Genomic DNA, 26,206 nt, shown 5'->3' with positions numbered 1-26,206 from the left:
ATCCTTTCAATGACTATAGCTATTTCCGTCAAACAATGGTGGCCTATTTGTGGCTTGTCCTTCAGCTAAGGTTGCCATGGATCAAAACTCCTAGATGGTTAAATCTAAAACAAGAGTATAGGCTCTGATACCAATTGACACCCAAAAGACAACTTAAGAGGGGGTGAATTAGATTTTTATAATTAAAAATTAATAATACCCTAATAAAAATTATGACTAGCACAATAGATAAATATAGTTAATAAAAATAATTAAAACAAGTGTTCTAACAACTATGTCAGTTAATGATTTTAGCACAGTGAAAATGTGAAATATAGCTGCAGCAATTTAAATAAAATAAAGAGATAAAGGAGAGAGAGACAAACAAATTTATAGTGGTTCGGCTTCAACTCAGCCTACGTCCACTCCTCAAGCTTCACTTGAGATTTTTCACTATGCTCTAGCTTTACGGGGGTGTTAGCAACCTCTTTACAAATTGAGCAATCCTCCACGGATTTTACACAGACTTTCTAAGTCAAGAACACTGAGTGTACTACACTCTTACAAGGTTGAAAAGAAGGTGTTTTTGCTTTCACAGAAAGTTACAAGAATTATCTCTCAAAGATAGATATAAAAATGAAGCTTTGGATTTTCTGTTAACCTCACACAGGAAAGATGAACTTAATGCTATAAGGCTCAGTGTATAATTTCTGAGAGAGGATGCAAACAAAAATTAAAGAACACTTCTCAGAGAGTTTTTCAGAGAATAGATGTGAGTGATTATAGATCAAAGAATATTTTATGATTTTTTTGTAACTTGTTTACATTAGAGGCTTTGATATATATAATGAAACTTATAGCTGTTTATAACCGTTGTATTCATTTGAATTTATAGCCGTTTATAGCCGTTGTATTCATTTAAATTTATAGCCGTTTATAGCCGTTGTACTTCCATCATTACTAATTTGAATATCTTTTACTCCATCATTACAAATTTGAATATCTTCCACTTGAACCTTTTATCCTGTTGCTGTGTTGAGCTGTTTGAACCTTTGTTTTGGGTTGTTTGAACTCCTGATTTAATTAAATATTAAATACATTCTAACAACATTTAGGATAAAGGTTTATGTGAGAAATAATGGGACAAAATAAATTTTGATTCTATTTTTCTCTTTCAAATAAATCATCAAAATAAATTTTGATTCTATTTTTCTTTTTCAAATAAATTAAAATATAATTAAATAAATCATCAAAATAAATTTTGAATTCTATTTTTCTCTTTCAAATAAATTAAAACATAATTAAATAAATCATCAAAATAAATAAGTCTAACAGCCCCAATAGTTGTTGCATCTGTGATCTTCCCGCCCTCTGTATTACTCGATGTCAATAACGTGCGTTGTAGATTGTCTTTATTGTTGTCGCATTAAAGGCATCCCTTCGTTTCAGTGTAATCAATATCTCTTTTGGTCGCACCATACTCTTTGACATGTCAACTAATAAGGATGTTTCCTCCTTAGATAATCTGCCAACAAATGAGTGCCCTTCAAGATGTTTAGCAAACGGATAATTGTGCACTCCGCATAAGACATGCAACATCCACTCATCATTTGTAGGTAATTTTTTTCCCCTTAATAGAAATGGACATCCACACTTTTTAGAACCTATCAACCTCAATCGTTCTCCCTTGATCTTTCTGTTGTCTCTATAGTAACCACTTCTTTCACAAGCAACGGTAAGTCTTGGTTTTCTGCCATTACCTCCCGCATCCGATGTCTTTGTAACAATGACAAATCCAGTCTTCTTCCCAACGTCAAAAGTCCATTTAATTAATGCTTAACGACTACTAAAAATCTAAACATAATACATACATTTATACATCAAATTATTAATAAAACTCAATACAAATAAAAAATAAGAAAAAATCGTATTCACAAAAAACTTAACAAACCTCGTCTGTAATGAATTCATGGCTGCAGTCCATTAATAATGCAGTACTTGCATTGTTGCAATGAGTATAAGTATAATCTTTCCAAGCAAAAAATAAAAAATATAAAAAAATAAAACTGAAAATACATGGTAATAAGTGGCCGAACAAATTTAAAAAATTCGTCCTTATATTACAGTAAATGTATCTTTTATTCGGTAGTTGGCTACCAGACTCATATTTTTTGTTCGGCATTGTGACGCCGGACTATGTTATTTTGTTCAATTTCGAAGCATCGAACAAAAGTCGAAGACAAGCCCAGAAAATTGAAACAAAAACCTACTAGACAAACAAATAAATAAAACTCACCATTTTACTTTTTTGATGGTTTTTCACCACAATTTCTTCATTCATTGCTTTATTTGCTGATCAAAATACTATGATTCTCACTTTTTGAAAAGAGATGTGTAAGAGAAAAGAAATGTTGAGAAAGGAAAAAGAGGAGTAGGGATTGAAGACCAAAGGTGTAAGGAGATAATAAAATATATTTACTTTTTGTGTTTTGTCCTTAAAAGTAATTTCACCATGGATAAAATTGGAAGAAAAAAAGAAATATCATATGAAGGGTGTAAAGAGGTAAAATAGTGATGTAAGTAGAATCACCCAACTATATAAACACTACAAATATTTGGATACCTGTAATTTAACCAAAACATATATGTATATTTGGATACCATATAATAAAACATAATTAATTATGTTAAAAATATTCAATAAAAGATATAATTAATTATGTTAAAAATATTCAATAAAAGATAAATTATAATCAATTATAATAAATTATTGCATCCAGATATAATTAAATTAGGGTTGTTTTGGCAACTTACTAAAATAATTAAAAGTTAAAAAATTATTATCAAGAAGTCAACTATTCTCTTTATTTTTTTTAAAAAAACTAGTAACTAAAAAGGGAAAATTAGTCTAAGATCCTTATCCTATTTTTAGTAATGGAAAAGATCTACGATATTATTTTATAATATCTAAAGTCCCTCAACCCCATACCCAGATATCACAGAGAAATTTGACTCTCTCTCTCTCCAAACCAAACCCTCTCTCTCTCTCTGCACATTCCTCTTTCTCTCTACTCCTTTCTTCTCTCTTGGCCTTCATCTCCGACAGCACCACCATCGCTCCAACATTACAGTCCTGCCGTCAGCATGGAGATCGCCACAATGGCCTTACTCTTCTTCCCCACCACCGCCACCGCGACTCGCCTGCTATCTTTATCCACCAACCGAACCCTAAGTTGGTCATCTCCCAAAGCGTCTCTCTCCTCCAATTTCCTCTCTCCCTCCGTCGCTGGTAGCATCTCTGGCGATTTCTTCGGCTAGAAGCTTCGCCTCGCCTCTTTCAACCCCTACTCCAACTCTCATCTCAAAAGAGACGTCGTCACCATGGTACTGTTCCTAAAACCTACAAATTTGTGTCACCTTTTTTCTTATCCAGGGTTTTTCAATTTTCTAATATATATATATATATATGTATATATACATATGCATATTATGTTTGTATCTATTATATAAATCTCTAATCTAGAAGTTCTTTCATTTTCAATTCAACATTTTTAACTTTCTTCGTTTAATAGTAGTATCTGTTATATATCTTGCTCTCCTTCGTAGAGGCCTGGATCTAACTCTCTTATGCCATTGAAGTTTGAAGAAAAAAATTATCTAGCTTTGATTTGTATTACGAGTTTGATTTGATTTCTTGGAAAAAAAAATTCCACCTTTCTGTTGGTTGATGTCCTGTTTGGTTTCTATCAAAATTGAGAGAGTCATTTATGAATCAGCAAGTTATTCTACGAGATTTTGTAAAGCTGATTATAAATTATCTAGCTTTTTGAAGCAAATTCCAAGTTTCAGAAATCAATTGACAATTTTCTTGCCTGTTGTTGGTTATATATTTATTCTATTGTTGGATAAATGGTAGTTGTTCAATTTTCTTTGGTTTGTTGTTGTTCAATTTTTTCTGATTTGCTGTTGTATGAATGTCTTACAGTCTAGAGAAAATTGGTCAAAATGGTAGTTGTTCAATTTTCTCTAGTTTGCTATTAAGTGAATGTCTTACAGTCTAGAAAAAATTAAACAACAAAAAACCAAAAAAAATTGAAAAGAAGCCACGCAAATTTTCTCTGGATAGAGCCACACAAAGCCACACAAATTTTCTCTGGATAGAGCTACACAAAGCCATACAAATTTTCTCTACACAATTTTCTCTGAATTTCTTTAGTACTCAGAGAAATTTCAATGTTCTCTAGTTTGAAAGATGAGGAATGAAGTTGGAAGAGAAGAGAGAATTGCAATTTTCTCTTATTTGACCAATTTTCTCTAATTGAGTTAAAACATAATTTTCTCTGTGATGTTTAATTTTCTCTGGTTGAGTCAAAATACAATTTTCTCTGCCTTGAATAATTTTCTCTGTAATATTAGAATCCTGTGACAAAATGGGACAAAAGAGAAATTTTCAAGTGCAGTTTGTTGAGTGATAGAAGTTAGAATCCTGTTATTGAAGTAGGATCAATATTAGTTGTGAGTCATTTTTAAAAGATTGTGAATTAGATTGTTATAATGTTGGTATTTACCTCTAGAATTGGTACTAGTTTTCGAGTTGTAGGTTGCAAAGATTTGAACTTAGAGAAATTTCAATTTTCTCTAGGTTTCAGAATTCTAGAGTTTCTCAATTTTCTCTGGTTTGAAACCACTACTCAAACCACCACTGCATTCATCAAAGGCAGTTGTAGAGATATCAAAGATGAATTGTGGGAAAAGAGCACTAAAAGCTTGAGGAGATTTGTAAACTAGAGAAAATAGTGAAGAGATCTGAATAATAATGAAACTTTGTGAATTTTCTTTAGATTTTGAAATTTTCTTTAAATTACTCTTAAATTTTCTTTGGATTTGGCAATTTTCTCTGGATTACCCTTGAATTTGCTCTGGATTTGACAATTTTCTCTAGATCGATATTGAGGGACCTTAGATATTATGAAAATATTAAATATCCTTTATATTATAAAATTTTAATGCTAGGGACCTTAAAAAAAATCCCCCTAACTAAATAGCTTAGTTACTAAAACAATTCTAAATCACACATACAAATAGGTTAATAATTTTAAAAAATAATTACTAAAATTAATAATTGATGAAGTAAAACGAAGATAAGAGGGTAATAGTTTGATAGGGAGTTTGGAGTTTGTCTTTTTGATGACTTTTTTGTTCAATTTTTTTTTTTTTGGTTTTTGTTTTTAGTAATTTTTTTTTAAAAAAAACTTTAAGTTTTTAAATTATATTTGACGAGACAAATCATAAAAATTTCAAAAAATAAAAATTATAATTTTTTTAAAAAGGTAAAAATAAATAAAAAATAGTTGATTTTTCTGTGTGCTTATTTTGGCTTTTTAATTTTTTTTTTTTTAAAATCTTTATTTTTTAAATTCGTCTACTTAATATGGATAAAAATAATAATAAATTTTAATATTAATTTTAAAAAAAATATTAAATTCAAAAAATTAAAAAACAAAAAAGTGACTTATTTTTGTGTTCCCCAAAATAGTGACTCCTAAGCATAGGTATACATCTTACTGGCAATAGCAATATTTAGCCTGGCACTAGGCCACCCCTTTGTGTATCAGCAGCCAGAGTTGTAGAGGGTGCTCTGTGACTCTGACTGGTTTCTCTGCTTCTTGTTTCACTTTCCCGATGGATGATTTGCAGAGAGCACTCTCAGTACGAGGTTTAGCACTTTCAATTCTCCCCGAAAAAGGTCGCTGCCTCTTCTCCACCAGAGATTTCTCTCCCGGTCTCTCTCTCTCTCTCTCTCTCTCTCTCTCTCTATTTTACTGTTTGATATGATATTGTTTAAATGGGGATAATCAGATCAGATGACTCTTAAGGCATTGTTTGGTTTACTGAAATGAAAGGGGAATGAATTAATCAATAATTTTATTTTATGAATTTTTACAAGTGTGGTGCAATAATCCTATATTTGGATTTTATTTTTGCCCTCTTTCATTGCATTGCTGGTGTTAATAGGTATGATATGATGAGTAAAAGAATTTTTTTTTATTGATATATGCTGCAATGAAGAATATTCACATGGTTATTAGAAGTTTTATTTTGTTTGTTATCAGAAGTCATGTAGCGCATGGTGCTGGCAAATTTACCACCATGGCAAGACAACTATGGCCCAAAAATCCCTTTAGTTGTACAGTTATTTTACTCCAAACCATGAAATGCACCAATATAAGAAAAAATAATTCAATGAATGATTGACAAACAATCTACTGATATTAATCCAATTGTAATCTTTGTTAGCCATTGGAACTTTATAAGAAATTGAAGAAAATTTTTTAACACTATATATATTTGTATTATTATCGATTCCATGTGTTTTGCTTAAATTTCTGTTTATTTGTCTCTTATGTCCATGCCTATCCCATTCATTTGCATGCAATAATCCTCAACGTTTTAAAAGGCCTTACTGATGCTCGTCTCGAGGCAAGGCTAAGACAAAACGCCTCAAGGCTTTGATTTTTAGGCTTTATTCTCCAAAGACTTGTGTACACAGTCTGAGACATGCGCCTTAGGTACGTCTTGTACACCTTTTACGCATAAGTATGTGAGGAGTATGCATATGGAGAGTTTGTCTTCGGTTCTTGTTAAATTGTCTAATAGATGGTTTAAAAAAAAAAAAAACTCCCTTTTGCAACTATATTCTATAAGAAAAATTAAGTAAATGACCGATCAAGAAAAAACATGAAGTTAATGCTTAGTGAGAAAATCAATCGCTAAAGTTAAGAATACTAATTTCACTTTCAAAAGATCAAAGCTTCCTTCTCTGCAGGGAGCTTTGAGTAGAAAAATATTTACACCTTTGTATTTAATTTTGATGGATTTATTTATTGTTTTAAAATATATAAATTATTTCCTAAATATAAAAATTCTGAATTTGAAATGCTTAATGCCTCAACACCTCAAGGCTTACGCCTCAACACCTTAAGGCTTAGGCCACGCCTCGCCTCATGAGGGGTAAAACACCTCACATTACGCATTCACCTTTAAAAACTTTGATAATCCTATATATATATATATATTGATCAGCAGCATAGAAATTCTATTAGATTAAAATCTGCATGAAACACTGCCTATCTGAAAGTTGATCAATTTATCATCATACTGTCAGTAGCGTTGGGCTTCCGCAATCCAACAATATGTGGCTACATTTCTTGAAAGCCTAAGCAACATCTATGTATCTCTGAGTGACATTACATTGCAGTATTGATTCGTTAACTCCCCCCCACCCCCACTCCCCCCTTCCCACACTAATACAAGTTCTACATTACAGGAGATGTGATTTTAAGTGAAGAACCTTACGTCTCTGTACCAAACAGAGTTTCAGTTGACTCAAGATGTGATTGGTGTTTAACGACAAGTAACCTTAAAAGGTGCTCATCTTGTCAAGTTGTTTGGTACTGTGGGAGCACATGCCAGGTATACAAAGGTTATATATATTATATCATCATAAACAGACAAAATTCCATCAAAGCATTGGTATATTATTTTTCTCAATGTTCATTGTCCTTTAAGAACCAATTTTTTAGGTGCAAAGGTTATATATTATTTTTCTCAATGTTCCTTGTACTTTTTAATTCTTAAACAGGATGTCTTTTGTGCCAAAACTAGATGTCTGGTTGCTCATCTCTAAATAGTATCTAAATTGTCTTTTAATTGTTTGATAAGCACAAAATTCTATTAGCAAAAATGTCTTGAGGGGGCAAAAACAACCCTGTGCAGTCAAAGAGGCCACAATCCATTTACAAGTTGCCAATAAATTGCAGAAATGACAATAAAGAGAAAGGACAATCCTCTCTGAGCCAAAAAAATAGAGAAAAAAAAGTAAACATCCTTTCAAACTACACACAACAATTATACATTCTCAAAGGTCTATTCTCCTTCAAACTGTCCACGAAATAGACAAAGCAACAGTCTGCCACTTTTCCTATCCAACTTTTTAGGGCAACAATAGCTCCATCATGCATGAAGCATACATAATGAACACAACATCACCCAGACCACGCAAAAAGACTAAATTTTCCTTTTATAGGAAGCTAAATAATCCATTTCCCTAATGCATAAAGAAAGGAAGTTCTTAAACTTTGTCACCATTTGGCGGACGGGATCTTCTACAAGACAATAGCTTAAGAGGTTTTCAGCGGCACCAAAAATAAAATAATTTTTTTTTAAAAAAGGAGTGATTTTTGCCTTATTTTATATATTGATTGCAATTTGTTATCATTTTCAGAAGTCAGATTGGAAGCTGCATCGTCTTGAATGCGGTGCTCTCTCAAAACTCGACAAGGATAGGAAAAAATCTCTTACATCTTCTATACGGTTGATGGTGAAACTTTACCTACGAAGGAAATTGCAAAGTGAGAAGGTAAGTTTCACTTATTTAAAAAGTGAGAAAGTAAATATCCAAAATTTCTTCTTCGTTTACAGTTTAGCCCTTTTGATTTAAAAATCTTTTGCCTTTTATTTTCCTTCTTATCATAGGGGCAGAAAGAAAATTTGTAATCAAGGGCTTTGCTTTGGTACTACAGCCTACTTACACGGATTTCAAACTTCATGACTAGGAAGAAATGTAGTGCTGTTGAGTTGGTATCTGTGGGATGAAATTGCTGCCAGATCTGTGAATCATGAGAAAAGATTCCTTGTCAGCGGCTTGAAAACCACAAATGGCTATATGACTTTATGATGCGTTAATCGATGCATTAGCTCACCGCTAAGTCCACCCAAACTAAAAGCTTACTGCTTGCCGAATCCTACCTTTCCTATTGAACCAGGGTGTGGCGTTTATAATATTAATGTTATTCTGTTTGCAACTTTGCATATATTCTCCATTTCAATCCGCATGGGTGGGCCATTGTAAGGGGTTGACGTGGAACGAGCTATAAACTGACGTATTTGTTAGATCATATATCTTTATATGTGTAGGCCATTAACTTGGCCATTAGATTGCAAGAGAACATCATATTCTCTCTGTTGAAATCTTACTGTTGACTCCTTCCCCTCAAATTATTATTAACAACATTGCTGTTCTGACTATGTATTTGTCAGAACATATATCTCTGTATGTATAGGGTAATAACTTGCCATTAGATTATATAAAGCCTTGACTATAAATTCATCGGTTTCAGCTCCAGTGCAATTCGGTGATCAGTTTTGCAAGTGCTTCAGAGATGAAGTATAGTTTTGTGGTTTATAATAGATACAAAGCAATTCTCCTTCTCCAGACTGCCACTTAAAAGCAATTTACTTTAGGACAAGATTTGCGTATCTTAGTTTTATCAGCACATAAACCTTATTTTCACCTATGATACTATCAATTGACTTGAATAATATGGCAGGAGTAGTGTCTCAACACCCAAATCAATCTGCTTTACCATACTAAATTCTTAATCAGCAACATAAAAGGATATGATTGTAGTATCTAATACAGATACTACATGTTGTTAGGTGCAACCTGGATTCCAGTGAGTTCTTAGCAGCTAAGACTTGCTGTGGTATGTAAATAACATCATATTCTCATTTTTAGTCCATTACATGGCTTTAAAATTCACAAAAAGCCGGATTTGGAGTATTTCGTTGAATTCGGTAGGAGAAGTTTAACTGAAAAATTGAAATATTCTGCAAATTTCGGAAAATTTTGTATTTGGAATTTAGAGAAAGCGGATTTTTTTTAACCTTTTGCTTAATTCAGTTGAGAAATCTTTCAAATTACTAAAAAATCTGGTCAAATTCATCCAAAAAAAATTTCTGAAATTTCAAATTTGCTAATAAAGTCAGAAATTCATATTATGTGTCTACCTAATGGAATGATTCTCCTTTCTTTCAATATTTCATTTTTGTGATATCTTTGAATGCTTATTGTATTTATAGATGTTGGCTAAATGCACAGTTATGTCTTCAACTAGATGTATAGAATTTCTCTCACTCGAGCAATCAGATGGCTCTTAATTATTGTTTTTTTATCACTGCCAGATTATCCTAACTACTGCGACTGACAACTACAATCTGGTGGAAGCTTTAGTATCTCGTATCCTTATCTATTTCAGTCTTTGAGGCTTTCTGTTCACAAACTTTCTCTACAGGTTTTTGTCTTTGAGTTTACAATGTGCTTTCCATGGTCTTTTTCTTCCGTCATTACATTTCTACACATTTGAATGTTTTGTTAACAATGTTTTCATGAAGATATGTCTGATATCGATGAAAAGCAATTGGTGTTGTACGCACAGATGGCTAACCTTGTCAGCTTGATACTTCAGTTGCCTGACATCAATATAAAAGAGATTGCAGAAAATTTTTCCAAGGTATTTTATTAGATAATGAGCCAAATTACTTTATCGTCCCTTTAGTATCTGGGTATATAGTTAGAGTGCTCAGTTTCAGAGAAAGCATAAACAAACCCTGTTTGAAGTTAAAACTCAGTTTTAGGGCTTGCAGTTATGCGGTAGACTTTAAAGTATCTCAGTTGTGTTGGAAATCCAGGGAGCTCCAATCATAAGAAACTACATCTATCTGTCAAGTGTTTATCACACTTATGATTTCCTGTTTGATATTTTGTTGTTCCTTTTCATGGAAACCCATTTTTGTCACACATAAGCATGATGTCTCATCTCAAATGGTCTCTATCCAGAGATTGTCAATCTGATGATTCTCGTCTGACCTCCTCAACTACATGCAGCTTGCGTGCAATGCGCATACCATTTGTGACAGTGAACTGAGACCACTGGGAACAGGACTGTATCCCATTATTTCTATCATCAACCACAGGTAATTCCTTTTAGACTTTATTTTTCTTTGCTTTTCCTCTCCTTCCTGTTTACTCTGATAAATGGTTTTGGTACTGTAGCTGCTTGCCAAATTCTGTCCTGGTATTTGAGGGAAGGGTTGCAGTGATTCGTGCTGTGCAACATATACCCAAAGGTACTGAGGTAATATTTCCATTTCAGCTATGTTGGTTGCTTTCTGCGTAAGGAAGAAAATAGCTAATCTAAATAAGAATATACATTTCCTGTGGATCTGAATCTTCTCTTATTCTGAATGTACCCAACCGGTTCTTCTTAACTTCAACCGCTCTGTGAGTGTGTGTGTCTAGCATAAGGATTGGTTTTATTTCATACTCTTTTGTTACTTACTCTTTGTACTTGAAGGTATCGATAAGCTACATAGAAACAGCTGGAAGCACCATGACTCGACAAAAGGCTCTCAAAGAACAGTACTTTTTCTGTTGCGCTTGTCTCCGCTGCATAAAAGTGGTACTTTTACATCGGTTTAAATTTTTTTGATCCTATATCATTCTATTATTTAACATCGAAACTTCTCTCTGGACTACTTCCACTAAACCTAGCCAGTTCTATATCGAAGGGCCAACCTGATGATATTCAAGAAAGTGCAATTTTGGAAGGTTATAGATGCAAGGATAATGGATGTGATGGTTTCTTGCTTCGTGATTCTGGTATGTCAGTTCGTGCATTTGACTGTTTTGAGTCAGTGAGATTGCGTGTCTCTTCAATGATTTCTGTTTGAATATGCAGGTGATAAAGGATTCATATGCCATCAGTGTGGACTTGTTAGGGACGGAGAAGAAATGGAGGAAATTGCCAGTGAAATAAAGTTTTTGTCAGAGAAAGCTTCCAAATTGCTTTCCTCTGGGTGTATCCTCTGATGATTTTACTGAAATCTAGTAATTTCTAATGGCAACTTGATATTTTGATTAGTAATTACAAAATTTACCCCTAGAAACTATATTTCTATCAATCACATTGATCAAAATGAATATTGTTCTTTCGGAAAAAGGTTTCAGATTGTAAGGAGTAAGTCAATAATTTTTCTCTGAAAGTTGTCTTTGACGGTGTTCAGATAATACAGAAGCCAGTGCTACATACAAGATGATTGAGAAACTACAAGTGAAGCTATGCCATCCATTTTCGATTGATCTGATGCAAACTCGGGAAACTCTTCTGAAGGTCTATCACGAGTTTCTTCTTTACTTCATTTCTTCCCCTCCCTGCAGTTTCGTGGAAAATCTGATAGAAGCCTAGGTGTAATTGAAGCAATTCATTTCTACGTTGAGATATATCTTACTGAATCTTGCCAACATATTTCCCTTTCTTTAAATAGTGTAAAAGATTTTATTTCACCAAATACTTCTGGGTGCTAAACCTGTTCTTTTTGGGGTCCTGATTATCATAAAAGAATGCTTATTTTTTTAACTAGTTTCCTCTAGGCTTGGGGGGTATACCACCTTGTTGATGGGCGTATGTCCCCATTATAAGGAAAATTTTACGTTAGACTTATGATTGCTTGGAAAAGTCCATCTTTTTCTTGCCATAACATGCAATTAGTGAGTTCCCTGTCTAGTGGAAGATCTTTTTCAGTAGAATTGGAAAGTCCTCTTTAGACACCCGTAGGGTTTCTGCTTCCAGTTCTGGCTTATAATTACATATGGAGGTTCTTTTATGACTTTGATGAATGAAATCTATACATCTCTTTTAGATATTGATGGAGCTTCAAGATTGGAAGGAAGCTCTTGCATATTGCAGATTGACTATTCCAGTTTATCAGAGTATGTTATTTTTCACCTTAACCTTTGGGTAGGAGATCTATCAAAGTTTTGTTACTATTTTGACCAGCTGCTAGTTTGATCAGTGTGTTCAGGGTTAAAAGGTATGATATTATGCCTATGGAAGCACTTTTTCTTCTGCTATTTGACATAGAATATTAATGTCCATTTTAGATTATTCGTTATTGTGGTTTAAAATTCCACTTTCCAGGATGTCATTTGGTTGGTTACAAATATGAATATATATATATATATATTTTTTTTATTTTGAAAAATGCAATACAAAGAGGTGTAGAACTTTAAGTAAATAGGCAAATGGCAAAAAAAAAATGAAACATAAACTTCCATGCAAAGATAAGACTCAATGGCATGCATAGGCATGTCTGCCAACATCAGGGATAGGGCATCTTGCCTGTAGGGAACTGAAATCCCAGCAATGCTTGTAGGGAACTGGAATCATAGTATAAAGAAGGAACCAATAAACTGAGCAGTATAACAAACTCAGAAGTTGCAATTTCATCCGGTGGGTTCAACCAGCAATTTCATGGTTGCCACACTTGTTTTTTTTTTCAAATTCTTTCGCCAAACTCGTGTCTGGCCAACTCAGCCTGAAATCACTTAAAATTGCGACTTTCAACCCCGTGATTTCAAAAAGTGTTATATTTTCTCAAATAGTTTTGAAATTGAAATATTTTTATATAGCTATTTAAAATACAATTTTGAGATGCTTCTCAAAAAAAAAAAAAAAAAAAATTACAATTTTGAGACAAAAAAATCCCCATATTGGATATCATATTCTTACAGTGGACTGTATATGTTCTTTTTAAGGTTTTGAAATGCTATTATGTACTACCCATCAATTTGACCTTTCTGCTTCATTACAGGAGCATATCCAGGGTTCCATCCTTTGCTTGGACTGCAATATTATACTTGTGGAAAACTCGAGTGGTTAGAATTCCATCTTTGTTTCGTTTATTTCCACAGTAACTTTTTAAAATGCTTTATTTTGTCTATTAGCACGCTGCCTCTATGTTTAGACTTCCATGATGTAAGAATTGATGTATTATTGATTGATATGTTGATGTATTACAAGATTGATTAATTACAATTCCTATACAATCTATATATAGAAGAAAATGTGGTAGTAGGTGTAGTGGAGGTGATAGTGGGTTAGGTGAAGTGGAGTGTGTGGTGAAGTGGAGATAGGTGAAGTGGAGTGTGTAGTGGAGTAGGTGAAGGTAAAGATAAAATGTGGTAGTAGGTGTAGTGGAGGTGATAGTGGGTTAGGTGAAGTGGAGTGTGTGGTGAAGTGGAGATAGGTGAAGTGAAGTGTGTAGTGGAGTAGGTGAAGGTAAAGATGGGAAATTCTAACAGCCCCCCGCAAACTCAAGGAGGAGAGAAACTAACCAACTTGAGTTTGGAGAGAGTAACAAAACAAGAAAATACATAAAAATAAAAAAGGATAGGAGACACTGTATGGTCGTGTCAGACCATTGGTGAAGACACTGGATGGTGGTGTCATAACGTTGTAGAAGACAGTTTATGGGGTCATGTCGGACCGTTGTAGAAGACAGTTTATGGGGTCATGTCGGACCGTTGTAGCAGACAATGTTGTGACAGTTGTTGTGACAGTTTACGGAGTCTTGCTGGACCCTTGTAGAAACTAACCGGAATCAATGTCGGGACAGTTTACAAAGTCTTGTCGGACCCTTGTAGAAACTAACCGGAATCAATGTCGGGACAGTTTACAGAGTCTTGTCGGACCCTTGTAGAAACTAACCGGAATCTATGTCGGGACAGTTTACAGAGTCTTGTCGGACCCATAAAGGAGCTAACCGGAATCAATGTCGGGACAGTTTACAGAGTCTTGTCGGACCCTTGTAGAAACTAACCGGAATCTATGTCGGGACAGTTTATAGAGTCTTGTTGGACCCATAAAGGAGCTAACCGGAATCAATGTCGGGACAGTTTACAGAGTCTTGTCGGACCCCTTAAAAAGTCGCACCCTCAAAAGGTGTGCCCAAAGTTGTCAAAAAGGCGTGCCATCAAAAGGCGTGCCCAATTCATCAAAAGGTGTGCCATCAAAAGGCGTGTCCATTTTATCAAAAGATGTGCCCTGAAAAGGCGTGCCAGTGTGTCGGGCGGCAAGAGGCGCGCGATGCGCGTGGCTGGCCCTGGCTATTTAAAACAAGGTTGAGGCGAAGGCTGTGCATACTAGTCTGAAACCTCTGAACGCTCGGAGAGCTTGTCTCTGCAAATCTTGAAACACCCGGTAACCAACCTTTCTCTGAAACACTTAGCAACCCAAAAACATGGCCTCTTCTTCCCGTCCAGCTACCCAGAACCTGCTCACGCTCTTTCCAGAACTGAACGAGCCCACAAGAGAAATAACTGGTGCGGTGGCCAGTGAACCTCAACCAAACACCTCTGGTTTTGCTCCATTGAACTTTCCGATGCGATCGGTGGAGCAAAAAATGGCGGTGCAAACTGATATTGAGGCTAATCAGTATACTCTGAAGGCATGTGTGGAAAGCATGACGGCGGTCACAAATTTGTCGAACCGGCTACAGAGTAGGACAAATGAGGTGCAGCATTTAAATTCCCAGCTGGCTCTGCTCCAACGCATGTATAAGGATGCGCGAGCAGAGATAAGCGTGCTAAAGACGGAAAACAAGGAGCTGAAGCGGAAGGCCACCGTGATGTTCCGATTTGGAGGTCCACCATACGCTGTAGTGGAGGAGCAGGGAGGAGGCAACTTGCTTGGTGGTCTAGGAAGCACGGAGGCAACACCGTCAAGGGTCGCCCAGGACGGAGGTAAGAAGAAAAGACCGGCGGCAGAGTAGAGAAGTGAGGTCGGTGCAGAAAAGAAAAACAAATCTTTTGGTGTTGTTTTTTTTTTTTTTTTTTTTTTTTTGTGTGTGTGTGTGTGTGTGTAAAATTGTGATCGGGGTTGATCCCTGAGATGAATAAATTATGGTTTGGTGTGCAAAGCTATATGGTATGAATGGAATTTGAAAAAGATTAAAAATAATGTGAAAGAAAACTAAAGAAAGAAATAATAAAAATATATTTGAAATCAAAATGAAAGATGGGGAAATAAGGAAAGTGGTTTGGAGAAAATAAATAAAAATAATGGATTTTGAAATCAAACGGGGGACTGCGAATAACACCAAACAACCCCTCAAACACCTCCCTGGGTTGTGTGTTGAGTTTCTGTTGGAACTGGAACTGGAACTGACGGTTCTGATGATGATACTTGAACAACCTCCACATCCTTATGAGCTGTTTGTGAAGACTGAGATGAAGAAACTGCAGCCGGTACAGATTGCAACAACTGACCTGGGGTTACAAGTAAAGGTGTTGGTGTTTCAGTCTGACTTGAACTGGATGTCCCAAGACTCCCAACAATAGAGGATATGGGTTGAGATATGGTTTGATATGGCAAAGTTGGACCAGAGATTGCATTAGTCTTGTTGGAGATTGGTGGTATAACAGCATTTGTATCTGGATTTGATGTAACCAAAGGAGAAAGAGAAGGCAAGTTAGCATTTAGAGTTGCTGTAGGGAGGGCAGCACTAGGAGCCTTGTTTGTGATTGAACTAGGTAATGCTTCAGGAGCTAGTGTGATAGAAGGTGCAGGAGGAAGCATTGATGGCAAAGTTGATGCCGGAAAAGATGTAGGTGCCAAGTTGAGGGAATTGGTAGTAACAGGAAGCAGAGGAGAAGGATATTCTGGTAAGTTTGAACCAGGCAAGTTAGATGCTCCAGTTGGAAATGGGGCATTGAATCCAGAATACTGCATCGGCTGCTGCATGGAAGGAGGCATTGATAGCCCAGGTGGTGGCCTAAGCAAAGTTTGCTGGTGCAACTGAGGGAGTGAAGGCCTGAACAGGTGCAGAAGATTTAACCTGTAAATCCTTCTGTCCATCACGTGAAGGCTGCGGCAATAGCAATATTGGTGGTTATTGGCGGTGATTGGAGAGGAGGTATGTGTTGGAGGTTTCAATTGGTTGAGGTCTGGCGGGCGGTTAAGGCAAAGTTGCCGCCCGCCAGAAGGCGAAGAGCACCAAGAGCTTAACCTATAGCTCTGATACCATGTAAGAATTGATGTATTATTGATTGATATGTTGATGTATTACAAGATTGATTAATTACAATTCCTATACAATCTATATATAGAAGAAAATGTGGTAGTAGGTGTAGTGGAGGTGATAGTGGGTTAGGTGAAGTGGAGTGTGTGGTGAAGTGGAGTGTGTAGTGGAGTAGGTGAAGGTAAAGATAAAATGTGGTAGTAGGTGTACTGGAGGTGATAGTGGGTTAGGTGAAGTGGAGTGTGTGGTGAAGTGGAGATAGGTGAAGTGGAGTGTGTAGTGGAGTAGGTGAAGGTAAAGATGGGAAATTCTAACAGATATAATTATGAGGTGTCAAGTAGGCCCCATATGAAATTCCCAAGTTGGCTTGTATGTTCTGCATTGAAAATTAATGATGAAGATCCAAATGACAGCTTATTTTCTCCAATTTTGCAAATTGAGTGCAAAAATAGTTAGGTTTATTTATTTTATTATGTTATACAAGCATACATTATATCAAATCAAACTCATATTCTATGGTATATTTGCTCATAAAATAGTACGAGAGACTGCCGAAAAGCTTCACAGAAGTTAAAACCTGTAAATTGAAACAAGTCTATATAGCATAAAATTAATTATGGAGTCTATAGTGCTAGCTTAAAAATAAAATTTCCTTTTAACCTATATTTGAGATTTAAGCAGGAGCTGAGGTTTTAGTGTCCCCAATTTGATTACGTCCCCCTCTTTATACTCCTTAACCAGTTCCTCCTCCCCATTTTGATTAGGAAATTATGACCAATAAAATGAAATTAGAATTTCTCAATGCGCTGCTTTACTGCAAGAATTTCTTTATAAGTGGAATGATAAATTCTGCATTCTACAGGTTACTCGGGGCCACAAAGGATGCAATTAAATCACTGACCGAGGCAGTGGATATATTGCGGATAACTCATGGAACAAATACTCAGTTCATGAAGGAACTCTTTATCAAGTTGGAGGAAGCACACGTTGAAGCGTCTTACAAGCTCTCATCCAAGAACAACTCGCCTATGGATGACTAGCAAAACTTACCTTCATTTGCTTCTGTAAGATGAATTTGACATCAACGGTAGTATACATTTTTCTGCTGTGAGCTACGCAGAGGAAGCGACAACTTGTGCATCTCATTGTGATCAGTTGAGATTTTAGTCAGTCACAACAATGTCTAGTTTGGCTTCTTTCAGTTCAGAGCAGATATACGTCTTCTTGGGCTAGTGACTCGGTTCCTATACTGACTGCCCAAGTAACCAATTTTTGGCCCTTAAAATTATTTCACTCTGTCTTTGTGTTCGGCTTGTTGATGGATTGATTGCCTAGAATTGTTCGGTAGGAGTTGTATTAAGAACAGGTTTATAAATTTCAGGTTTTGAGACCACCTATTGTACAATTTGCCCTTGTAATAGAAAATTTTGAGTAGGGGATTGGTAAACTTTTAGAAGTATGTTATCCTCAACTTCTTTTACTCATCTTTATATCAATGGGTTAATTGAACTCAGCTAGCAAATTTACCAAACTCGTAGGCTATGTTTGGATTATAAATTTAAGTAGGGATTTGAAAAGGAACAACAAAAAAAAAAGGCAGGTTAAATGTATTTCACTCTTTCCATTCCCATTTCAAATTCCTACTTTTATAATCCACACACAGTAACAGACTCAATTTTCTTCCTGCAACTCATGTACCATTCTGTTAAACAATGGATGAAAAGAGTATGGATGCACCAAGTGGACAGTATCTCATGCGAGTCAAGTTGAATTGAATAATAGATTGATAACGTTTGATTTGAGAACATAACTAACTTTAAAATGTTTTAAAAGATTTGTCTGTTTATCTTTTGAACAGTTGAATTTTTTTATCAAATTGAACTTAAATAATTTGACTGTCTTTTTATAGTGCATATAAATTTATGAAAATGAGTATTAGGTTATTATATCTTGATTTTTAAACAAAACAGTCAACCGTAAAAATAGGTAAAAAATTACATTATTCCTTGAGATCCTCTAGTGACGACCAAAACAAATTTATTTCAAATGCCAAGTAGAATACTACTCTTAACACAATGATTCGTTCAAAGCAATACACTATACATTGACTTCCCTAGAAACGCAAAACATTAATTATAAGCCAAAAACCCATATAATTCAAAACTGATTTTTCCATACAAAACCGATCCCAATAATAGCTCCAGAAGGCTGTGCAAAAACCTAACACATACAATGCACATACTTCCCATTTACATGGTTAATCTGAAAAAAAAAAAAAAAAAAAAAAGGAACTTAGTCAGTATGCACATTGAAGGAATACAAAGCGAATGTTAAATCCAAGACATCAGAGTGAATGTTCACTCGGTGTGTTGCCAAAATTTCTTGACTTAAATCATCTATTCTTTTACTTGGTCTGCTAATTGTTCCCGGAGTTGGAAGCAAATCTGTGAAATTTCACAGAGCAACTTGCGTTGTTGGTCTAGTGATGTGGATAACTGAGATACCAATGCCGGTCTGGGGTCCATTAGTGATTCCTCAAGCTGACCATATAGCATCAGGGCTTTCTGGTTATTAGCACAAGATTCAACAATCAACTGAAGCAATTTACAGTTTTGGTCCCGACGCCAAGACAATTGGGGTGGGATTGGGGGGACAAGAAAAGGGTGTTGAAGGAGTTGAGGAATCCTCCACCTTTCATTCCTGTCCCAAGCAAGGCACTTCTTCATCAGATCAACAAGCCATGGATTGGATACGGGTTCGTACGTAATTTCATGGTTCGGGTCTGTTATGACTTTGAACTTGGCCCAGAAAGTCTTGTACTCTGAAAATGGTGTTCTTCCATATACCATTTGGTACAAGATGCAACCAAGTGACCAGATATCCGATGCACGACCACATTTTATGGTGTTTCCATTTGCATCTGTTTCGTTGCACATAAAAGCTTCAGGAGACATGTAACTCAATGTACCCACCTGCACTAGTTAGTTATCAAAAATTAAGCAAACTATATCACAAATTTCATGTAACAATAAAACTAGACCCCTTGTCCATCAGGTGACCAATCACAACTTGCCATATTAGCAATTACAATTTCTATGTTTTTTTCATGTAATGAACAGAAACATCCTAGCATCTTGATGTGGCACCATGGGATTGGTCATTTGACAAGCAAAGAGGAACAGGGAATGAGATGCATTATAGTTGGGTAATACCCAACAAAAGAAAGGAAGAATGGATGTTGACTAACCTGTGAATCCCTTTGAATGTTAGTCGTGTCACTCATTATAGCTTTGGCAATACCGAAGTCAATTAGCTTCAATGAACCTCTGACGAGAAGAAAATTAGCCGGCTTCAAGTCTGAGTGCACAATACGTTCCTCGTGTATGGTGTTAACAGCAAGAAGTATTTGCTGCAAAATGTTTAAACAAGGTAAATATCAGATTTCCTGCTTCAGAAAAAGCTAGAGGATTAACTTTTTTTTGGACAAGTGGTTTATTATCAAGAAGAAGAAGAAGAAGAAGAAGAAGAAGAAGATATTACAATGTAGCTCAATACACAGCCCAAGTGGGGCAGCACAACACGAAAGCACACATTCTCTAGCTCAAAGTGGAAACAAAATCAAGACCTGGACCTAGAATAAAGGCCTCAACTAATAAACAAAAACCTCCCCCAAACCCAAAAGACTAGACAGTGCTAACGCTAAGAGACTTTGTCACCTCCACCATGCTCAATCCTAGGAATCTTTCATCTATGCTTGGAAAGTTTTGGCTTGACTTTCTCGATTGGATAGAAAATTTTGAATTGTTCTTATATTGAGCCAACTTCAATGAGTTGAGCTTCTTGTTTGTTTTCTTCTTTTTCTCTTCTCTAGAACTTGGAGCAGTAACAAGTTCCCTTCCTATCAGGCTAAATGAAGCAGAAGGATAACCCAGCATCACCTGAGTGCCTCTATATCTTTTTCCATCTTGCGGAAACCTTAATCCATACATAACACACAGGAACCCAGTACATTTAGAGAAGGCACAAAGCAAATTTACTAGATAGGGCTTACGAACAATTAAGAACAATACAAGAATCAATCTTGCCATTATTGATGTTTTAGGCTCAAGACATATATTAAGGGTGATGAGACAAGACTAAATAATAAAACCAAGATGAGGACCATTTCCAGAAACAACATTTAGGCAATCATCATCAAAAAATTACTTTTGCTCAGCCATAATTAAAGACAATAGTAAACAAGGAATTGCTAGAGTACCTGCCAATAAAACCGAAGCCAATTCTCATCAATAGTCAAATTAGTGCCCTCCATTTCCTTCCACTTCTGGGAAAGCATGTGAGCCAAATCAATTTCTCCATATTCAAGCACCATGTATATATACCCATCTTCTTTAACTCTACCATCCTTGTTGCTCATGACTTCCTGGAGCAAAGTCTTATCTGTCACCTAAGAAGGAAATAAATATGAGAGGTAGTTTTGCAAATTATTAAACTAGATAAAGACGAAAAAGAATACTATACACTAGAAAACATGATATGAAATAACCTTCCAGACAACAAGGTTTGAATTATTTAATTTACTTAAAAAAAGGGAACAAAATTTCAGTTGGTTTTTCTATACTTATTGGTTGGTTCGGTTCTGAAGGGCGTATGCATACCTCAGAGTCGATGAGTTGTATAATGTTGTTCATTCCCTTCAGCTTGTTTAGATACTCAATCTCCTGACAAAATCCATATGCAGTAGCATAATCACGACCTTTAAGCTTGATTTTTTTCAGGGCATAAATTGTGCAATCTGATGAAATGACTTTGTGAACCTCACTGCTTCCGCCACTACCTATTTTCCCAAGCCTTTGATAGAGCTTCCCATTAACTTTAAGAAACAAGGCAGGATCATAATTTCTTTTATGGGGTGCCGCTTTGCCACTAGCAATTTTTTCCTGTTTTCCTGATTTAGAAGGTTCCAACTTCACATCTAAAGACAAATTTTTGGACAAGGAAGCCTGAGATGGTAAGTCAGTAGCATCACCTGCAAGTCCTTTCCCTTTGTTTGACTTGTCATCAAGAGGGGAAGGATCCTTTGGATTGTCACTTTCCTTTGGCTCACTGCCTTGCAGCTCCTTAGGCAGGTCAAATTCCTTAATGGGTTGGGAACTGACATTGCGATCTCTCAAAGATTCTACATCCACATTAGACCTACTATTTTGATGAGGATGCAAATAATACACCGTTGAATTAAGCATGGGAGCGGAAACTGAATTGACTAATGTTGTGGTAGCACAAGATAACCCAGCAACTGAAGATTGAGTCATAGGGTGGCTCAAGTCACCGTGCGAAGTGTTTCTGAATTGATGCAGCTGATCCTGGTGTTCAATTGTTGTCTTTGCCAACAAAGAACAATTTGGTCCATCAGACCTCAAACTTACATCTGCTTCTATGTTGTGAAGATTCTGCTGCTTCAAGTCATGACTTATAGCAGTTGCAGCACCGGGTTGATCATCCCATTCCATTTCTGTCAATGAAAGTGAACCCATATGAGACAATAAGTTGTCTGTTCCAGTGGCCATTTGGTCGTCGGCCCCTGCATAGACAAACCCATTGAAAGAGAAAGCAAAAATATGGAAAAGCATACCGACATTTGATATAAATTTGTGTACAAATTTGCCAATTATTAAGATATGTGCAAAAATATTAACTTTCAAGCATTCATATATTTGTCACAAGGTCACATAAATAGCTATTAAGGATTTATTCAGTCTAGCAACCAAATTCCTAAACTAACAAGTCAGCAATTTATTACCCAGCGATCCAGCATTGTTTCCCACTGAAAAGTGGACTTTGTTCTGACCATCAACCAACGGAACATGTTGAGATTCTACAAGAGATGAAGGAATGATGTCGTTGTGTTTGTTATCAGCAAAGGATTTAGGTTGATCTTGCTGAATGTCAAATGGATCAGCAGCACACTCTTCATATGTATTTGTAATGGTGACAGGCATGGAAGGCGGTGTGATTGATGCATCTACGTTATATTCGTTTACAACAGGACCTGTATTCACTGTCTGTGCAACTCGATCCTTATCTTGGGTCTCCTTTTGGTCCACTGTAGGACCCAGATTTGATGCCGATTGTTTCGATGTACCTCTTTGTGCAACCAAAATACGCCTTGGCCTTATGTTATTCGACTGTGTCATACCTGCAAAATCCTTACAGCAGACATTAAAAATTCTTGCAAGAAGCCCTAAATTTGGGTTAAAATTTTATTAAGTGATTAGTCAAACCAGGTGAAAACCCTCCCTCAGTGAAGTGTGATACAGAAACAGAAATGGAAAAATCCAAAACACCTACATTGTAGTTATTAAAAAAAACTCTTAATTCTAATCTGAATATAAAGCAGTGGAATGTGCACAGAAAGACCTAGAAGCAAAGGAAGCAGATTAATGAAATCCTAATTCTGATAGTCAGAAGTCCTAGTTTTACTTCCAGCGAAGAAAATTGAAACCCCACATCAAGGGGCAAAGGCCCCGTTTGTTTTGGAGTTAAATAGATGGGAGGGAATTAGAATGGAGGTGGAGTTATTTAGTGTTGTGTTTGTTTGTAGAGTTAGGGAGGGAATTAGAATGGAGGAGGTGATATAGATGGAGGTTGGAAGGGGGATTGAGTTGGAAGAGGTAGAGATGATATTAGAAAAATAGTGAAGGAATTAGAAATTTTTTTTATTTTTTATATATTCGGATTTTTTTTAAATATTAATGTTTAATTTTTTATATTTTTTTATTTGTTTTATTATTTTATATAAAAATAATTTAACAATTCCTACACTAACAACTATCGTCAAAACAAACACAATTTTATTTAATTCACTCACTAACAATCCCCTTACTATGAATCTCCTCCATGCGACCTCTAAAAACAAACGGGGCCAAAGAGATATGGAAGCAAACATCGCAAAGTTCAGTGCAACAAACAACCAAAAGAAACCCTAAACCCTAACTTTACTTCCATTGACATACAATGGAACAAAAAACTAAAATTTAAATAAAACCCTAAAATTGAGACGCTAATTCAATTAAGAACCCCTGCAAGTACATTGTGAATTTCTCAATTTATCAACGAAGAACCAAAAGAAACCCTAATTTCACATCCATTGACAAACAATGCGAACAAAACAGCAAAAAATCTAAAATTTAAACAAAACCCTAAAATTGAGATGTTAATTCAGTTAAGACCCCGCGCAAGAACGTCGTTAATTTCTCTATTTACACTTCAAAACATATATACATATATATGCAGAGAGAGAGAGAGAGAGAGAGAGATACCGAGAGGACGGTGGCGCTTGAAGGCAGCTTGAACATGGCAGAGAAAGCCCTGTGGTGGAGAAGACGAATAGAAGGAGGAGGAGGAGGAGGAGGAGGAGGAGGAAGAAGAAGAAGAGGTAGAAGTGAAAGAACGGGAGAGATTGGAGTCAGGGTTGGTCGGACGGAGGAGATTGGTTCTGGTGGGTCCTGATGGTGGTGGTGGGGGCGGAAGATTAGCCTCCCCGTCCATCGACGGAGCTCAGAGGCATCTCTCTGATTCAGAGACAAAATTGTGGAGAGAGAGAGAGAGAGGAAGCTTCAAATGGGGAAGTGAGAGAGAGAGAGTAAAGAGCTGACAGAAAAGAGAGAGAATTTAAAAAGACTTCTTTGGCGCTCAAAAGGTCCGTTTTTAGCGTCAGGATCCTTTGAAGTGATCACCTAGAGTGTTCACCTACCGTTACCAATTCAACGGTTGAAATTAAAATTAATTAAAATGACGTCGTTTTAATTAGTAAGTTAAAAAAGAAAAAAAAAAATCATTTCAAATTCTCTCTATATATGCACAGGTATAGCAGAAGAAGGGAAAGGAAAACAAAGTGCGAGAAAGAGAAGAAGAGAGAGAGACCGCTGCTCATTCCAGATCCTTGTTAACTTGCTTGTCTGTGTAAGCTTTATGTTTTTCTATTCAATGCTTCATTTAGTTAGTTGGTTGCCTATTATATACTCTCATTTTATGTATTTTTATGAAAGTCATGCTGTGGAAAAATTCTGATTTTTTTTTTTAATGTTAATGATAATACACAGTTGCATGATTTTTTTGAAATCTATTTTTGGGGTTTTGAATTTGTTTTGTTTTTGAACTTTAGCTTAGCTTATATACATAGTTATATGCACAGTTATCAGTCAATTGTATATATACATAGATATACACAGTTATATGTAGCTTAATATATCAGTTTTGAACCTTAGCTTAGCTTAACTGTATATATTTTGGGAGATTGTTTTCTATTTTGTGAATTTGTAAATTGCATATAACTGAGGCCAAGTTTGGCATGATTGAAAAAAGACAAAAAGTCAAAAAGTCACTATCCTATTTAAGTCACATCATCTTATTTAAGTCACATTACCTCTCTAACACATCACTTCAAACCCAACCCATATTTCATAAAAAGTCAAAAAGTGCACTTATTTAGTCTTCCCAAACTAGGCCTGAATTTGTAAATTGCATATAACTGTAAGACTAAAATAATGTAACAGTTATATGAAGGCAGGACGACGGGGCGACTGGAAGGCAGGGAGGAGCAGCCTCTCTCTCTCTTCTTCTCTCTCTCTCTCTCACACTCTATTTTCCTTTTCTTCATTCCACCTTCTGCTATACCTGCGTATACGGAGGGAATTTGAAATGATTTTTTTTTTTTTCAACTTACTAACCAAAACAACGTCGTTTTGGTTAGTTTTAATTTCAACCGTTGGATTAGTAACTTTAGGAGATCACTCTAGGCTTTTCAATTTAGAGGATCCTGACGCCCGTTTTTACGCTCTCTCCATTATTAATGGGCCGAGTCTACCCGTTACACCACCTCACCCATGAAAAATTATTGATTAGTCCCGAGTAGAGCCATTGATGAATAGGTTCTCGGTTTAGTAAGAGTTAGCTTGAATTCGGTTTGTTATTTATTTATTTTTATTTTTTTTTGGCATTCGAATTTGATCTCGTTAAAATTTGATTTGTAAACTCGGCTCGTTAGCTGACTTATTTAATAGTTAATATTTTGAGCTATAATTTATGTAGGACCCACACCTCGGGTTTGGTGGGTCCGAGTGGTAACGCGTTCCTTGCCATGTGGTGAATAAGAATATATATTCAGGTGGTCAAAACCATTTTCAAGTGAATGAGAAATTGATACTGAAGTGAGCCTCATGAACATGAACATGTTTGGTGTGGTTCCCATGAGTTGGTCTCTAAACCTTGTCCCACATAGAAACATGGAAGAGTTTCTATAAGTATATAAACTCTAAGTTGGAGACCTTGAGTTGGGTCCCAAGGGGTACCTAAGTTTTATAGGAGGAGTTATGGACAAACCCAAAGCCATCACACACACGCGCGCCGTTATCCGTCCGGCCGGTCGATCGGGTCGGGACAGGCACGGGTGTGGGTGTGGGTGTGGGTGTGGGTCAAACCCGTCCTTATTTTTTTCTCTAAAATTATTTGAATATTTCGAATAATTTTT

General features: G+C 35.9%; 2 protein-coding genes and 1 long non-coding RNA gene across 5 annotated transcripts; 2 read left to right on the top strand and 1 right to left on the bottom strand.

Moving 5' to 3' along the window:
• The first annotated feature begins 5,535 nt into the window (after positions 1-5,535).
• On the top strand, positions 5,536-18,157 carry SDG37 (SET domain group 37). 2 transcript variants are annotated; one of them, XM_028232812.2, is made up of 14 exons: positions 5,536-5,761; positions 7,307-7,452; positions 8,264-8,398; positions 10,003-10,057; positions 10,213-10,331; positions 10,706-10,794; positions 10,874-10,955; positions 11,175-11,279; positions 11,389-11,479; positions 11,559-11,678; positions 11,884-11,990; positions 12,520-12,589; positions 13,471-13,534; positions 17,540-18,157. In XM_028232812.2, exons 1-14 carry the CDS (start codon positions 5,662-5,664, stop codon positions 17,715-17,717), a joined length of 1,461 nt encoding a protein of 486 aa, XP_028088613.2. In that variant the 5' UTR covers positions 5,536-5,661; the 3' UTR covers positions 17,718-18,157. The 2 variants fall into 2 exon arrangements, with proteins under 2 accessions (XP_028088613.2, XP_028088614.2); XM_028232813.2 differs by lacking the exon at positions 12,520-12,589 and having other exon boundaries at positions 5,559-5,761.
• On the top strand, positions 13,637-14,067 carry LOC145792876 (uncharacterized). Its single transcript, XR_014333031.1, has 3 exons — positions 13,637-13,760; positions 13,793-13,852; positions 13,938-14,067. It is a non-coding gene; the product is annotated as an uncharacterized LOC145792876 (long non-coding RNA).
• A 629-nt stretch (positions 18,158-18,786) lies between the features above and the next one.
• On the bottom strand, positions 18,787-24,426 carry LOC114289151 (serine/threonine-protein kinase MPS1). Of its 2 annotated transcripts, none has more exons than XM_082874719.1 (6): positions 23,997-24,426; positions 22,478-22,873; positions 21,336-22,189; positions 20,936-21,124; positions 19,925-20,086; positions 18,787-19,649 (listed from the first exon to the last, which is right to left on the bottom strand). In XM_082874719.1, exons 1-6 carry the CDS (start codon positions 24,223-24,225, stop codon positions 19,074-19,076), a joined length of 2,406 nt encoding a protein of 801 aa, XP_082730845.1. In that variant the 5' UTR covers positions 24,226-24,426; the 3' UTR covers positions 18,787-19,073. The 2 variants fall into 2 exon arrangements, with proteins under 2 accessions (XP_082730845.1, XP_028088615.2); XM_028232814.2 differs by having other exon boundaries at positions 21,336-22,258; positions 23,997-24,371.
• Between the last annotated feature and the right edge of the window lie 1,780 nt (positions 24,427-26,206).

The sequence above is a fragment of the Camellia sinensis genome, chromosome 6 (assembly GCF_055761805.1).
Source record: "Camellia sinensis isolate YWXY chromosome 6, ASM5576180v1, whole genome shotgun sequence".
In the NCBI taxonomy this organism is placed as follows: Eukaryota; Viridiplantae; Streptophyta; class Magnoliopsida; order Ericales; family Theaceae; genus Camellia; species Camellia sinensis.
This window is presented reverse-complemented; position numbering and strand designations above follow the sequence as displayed.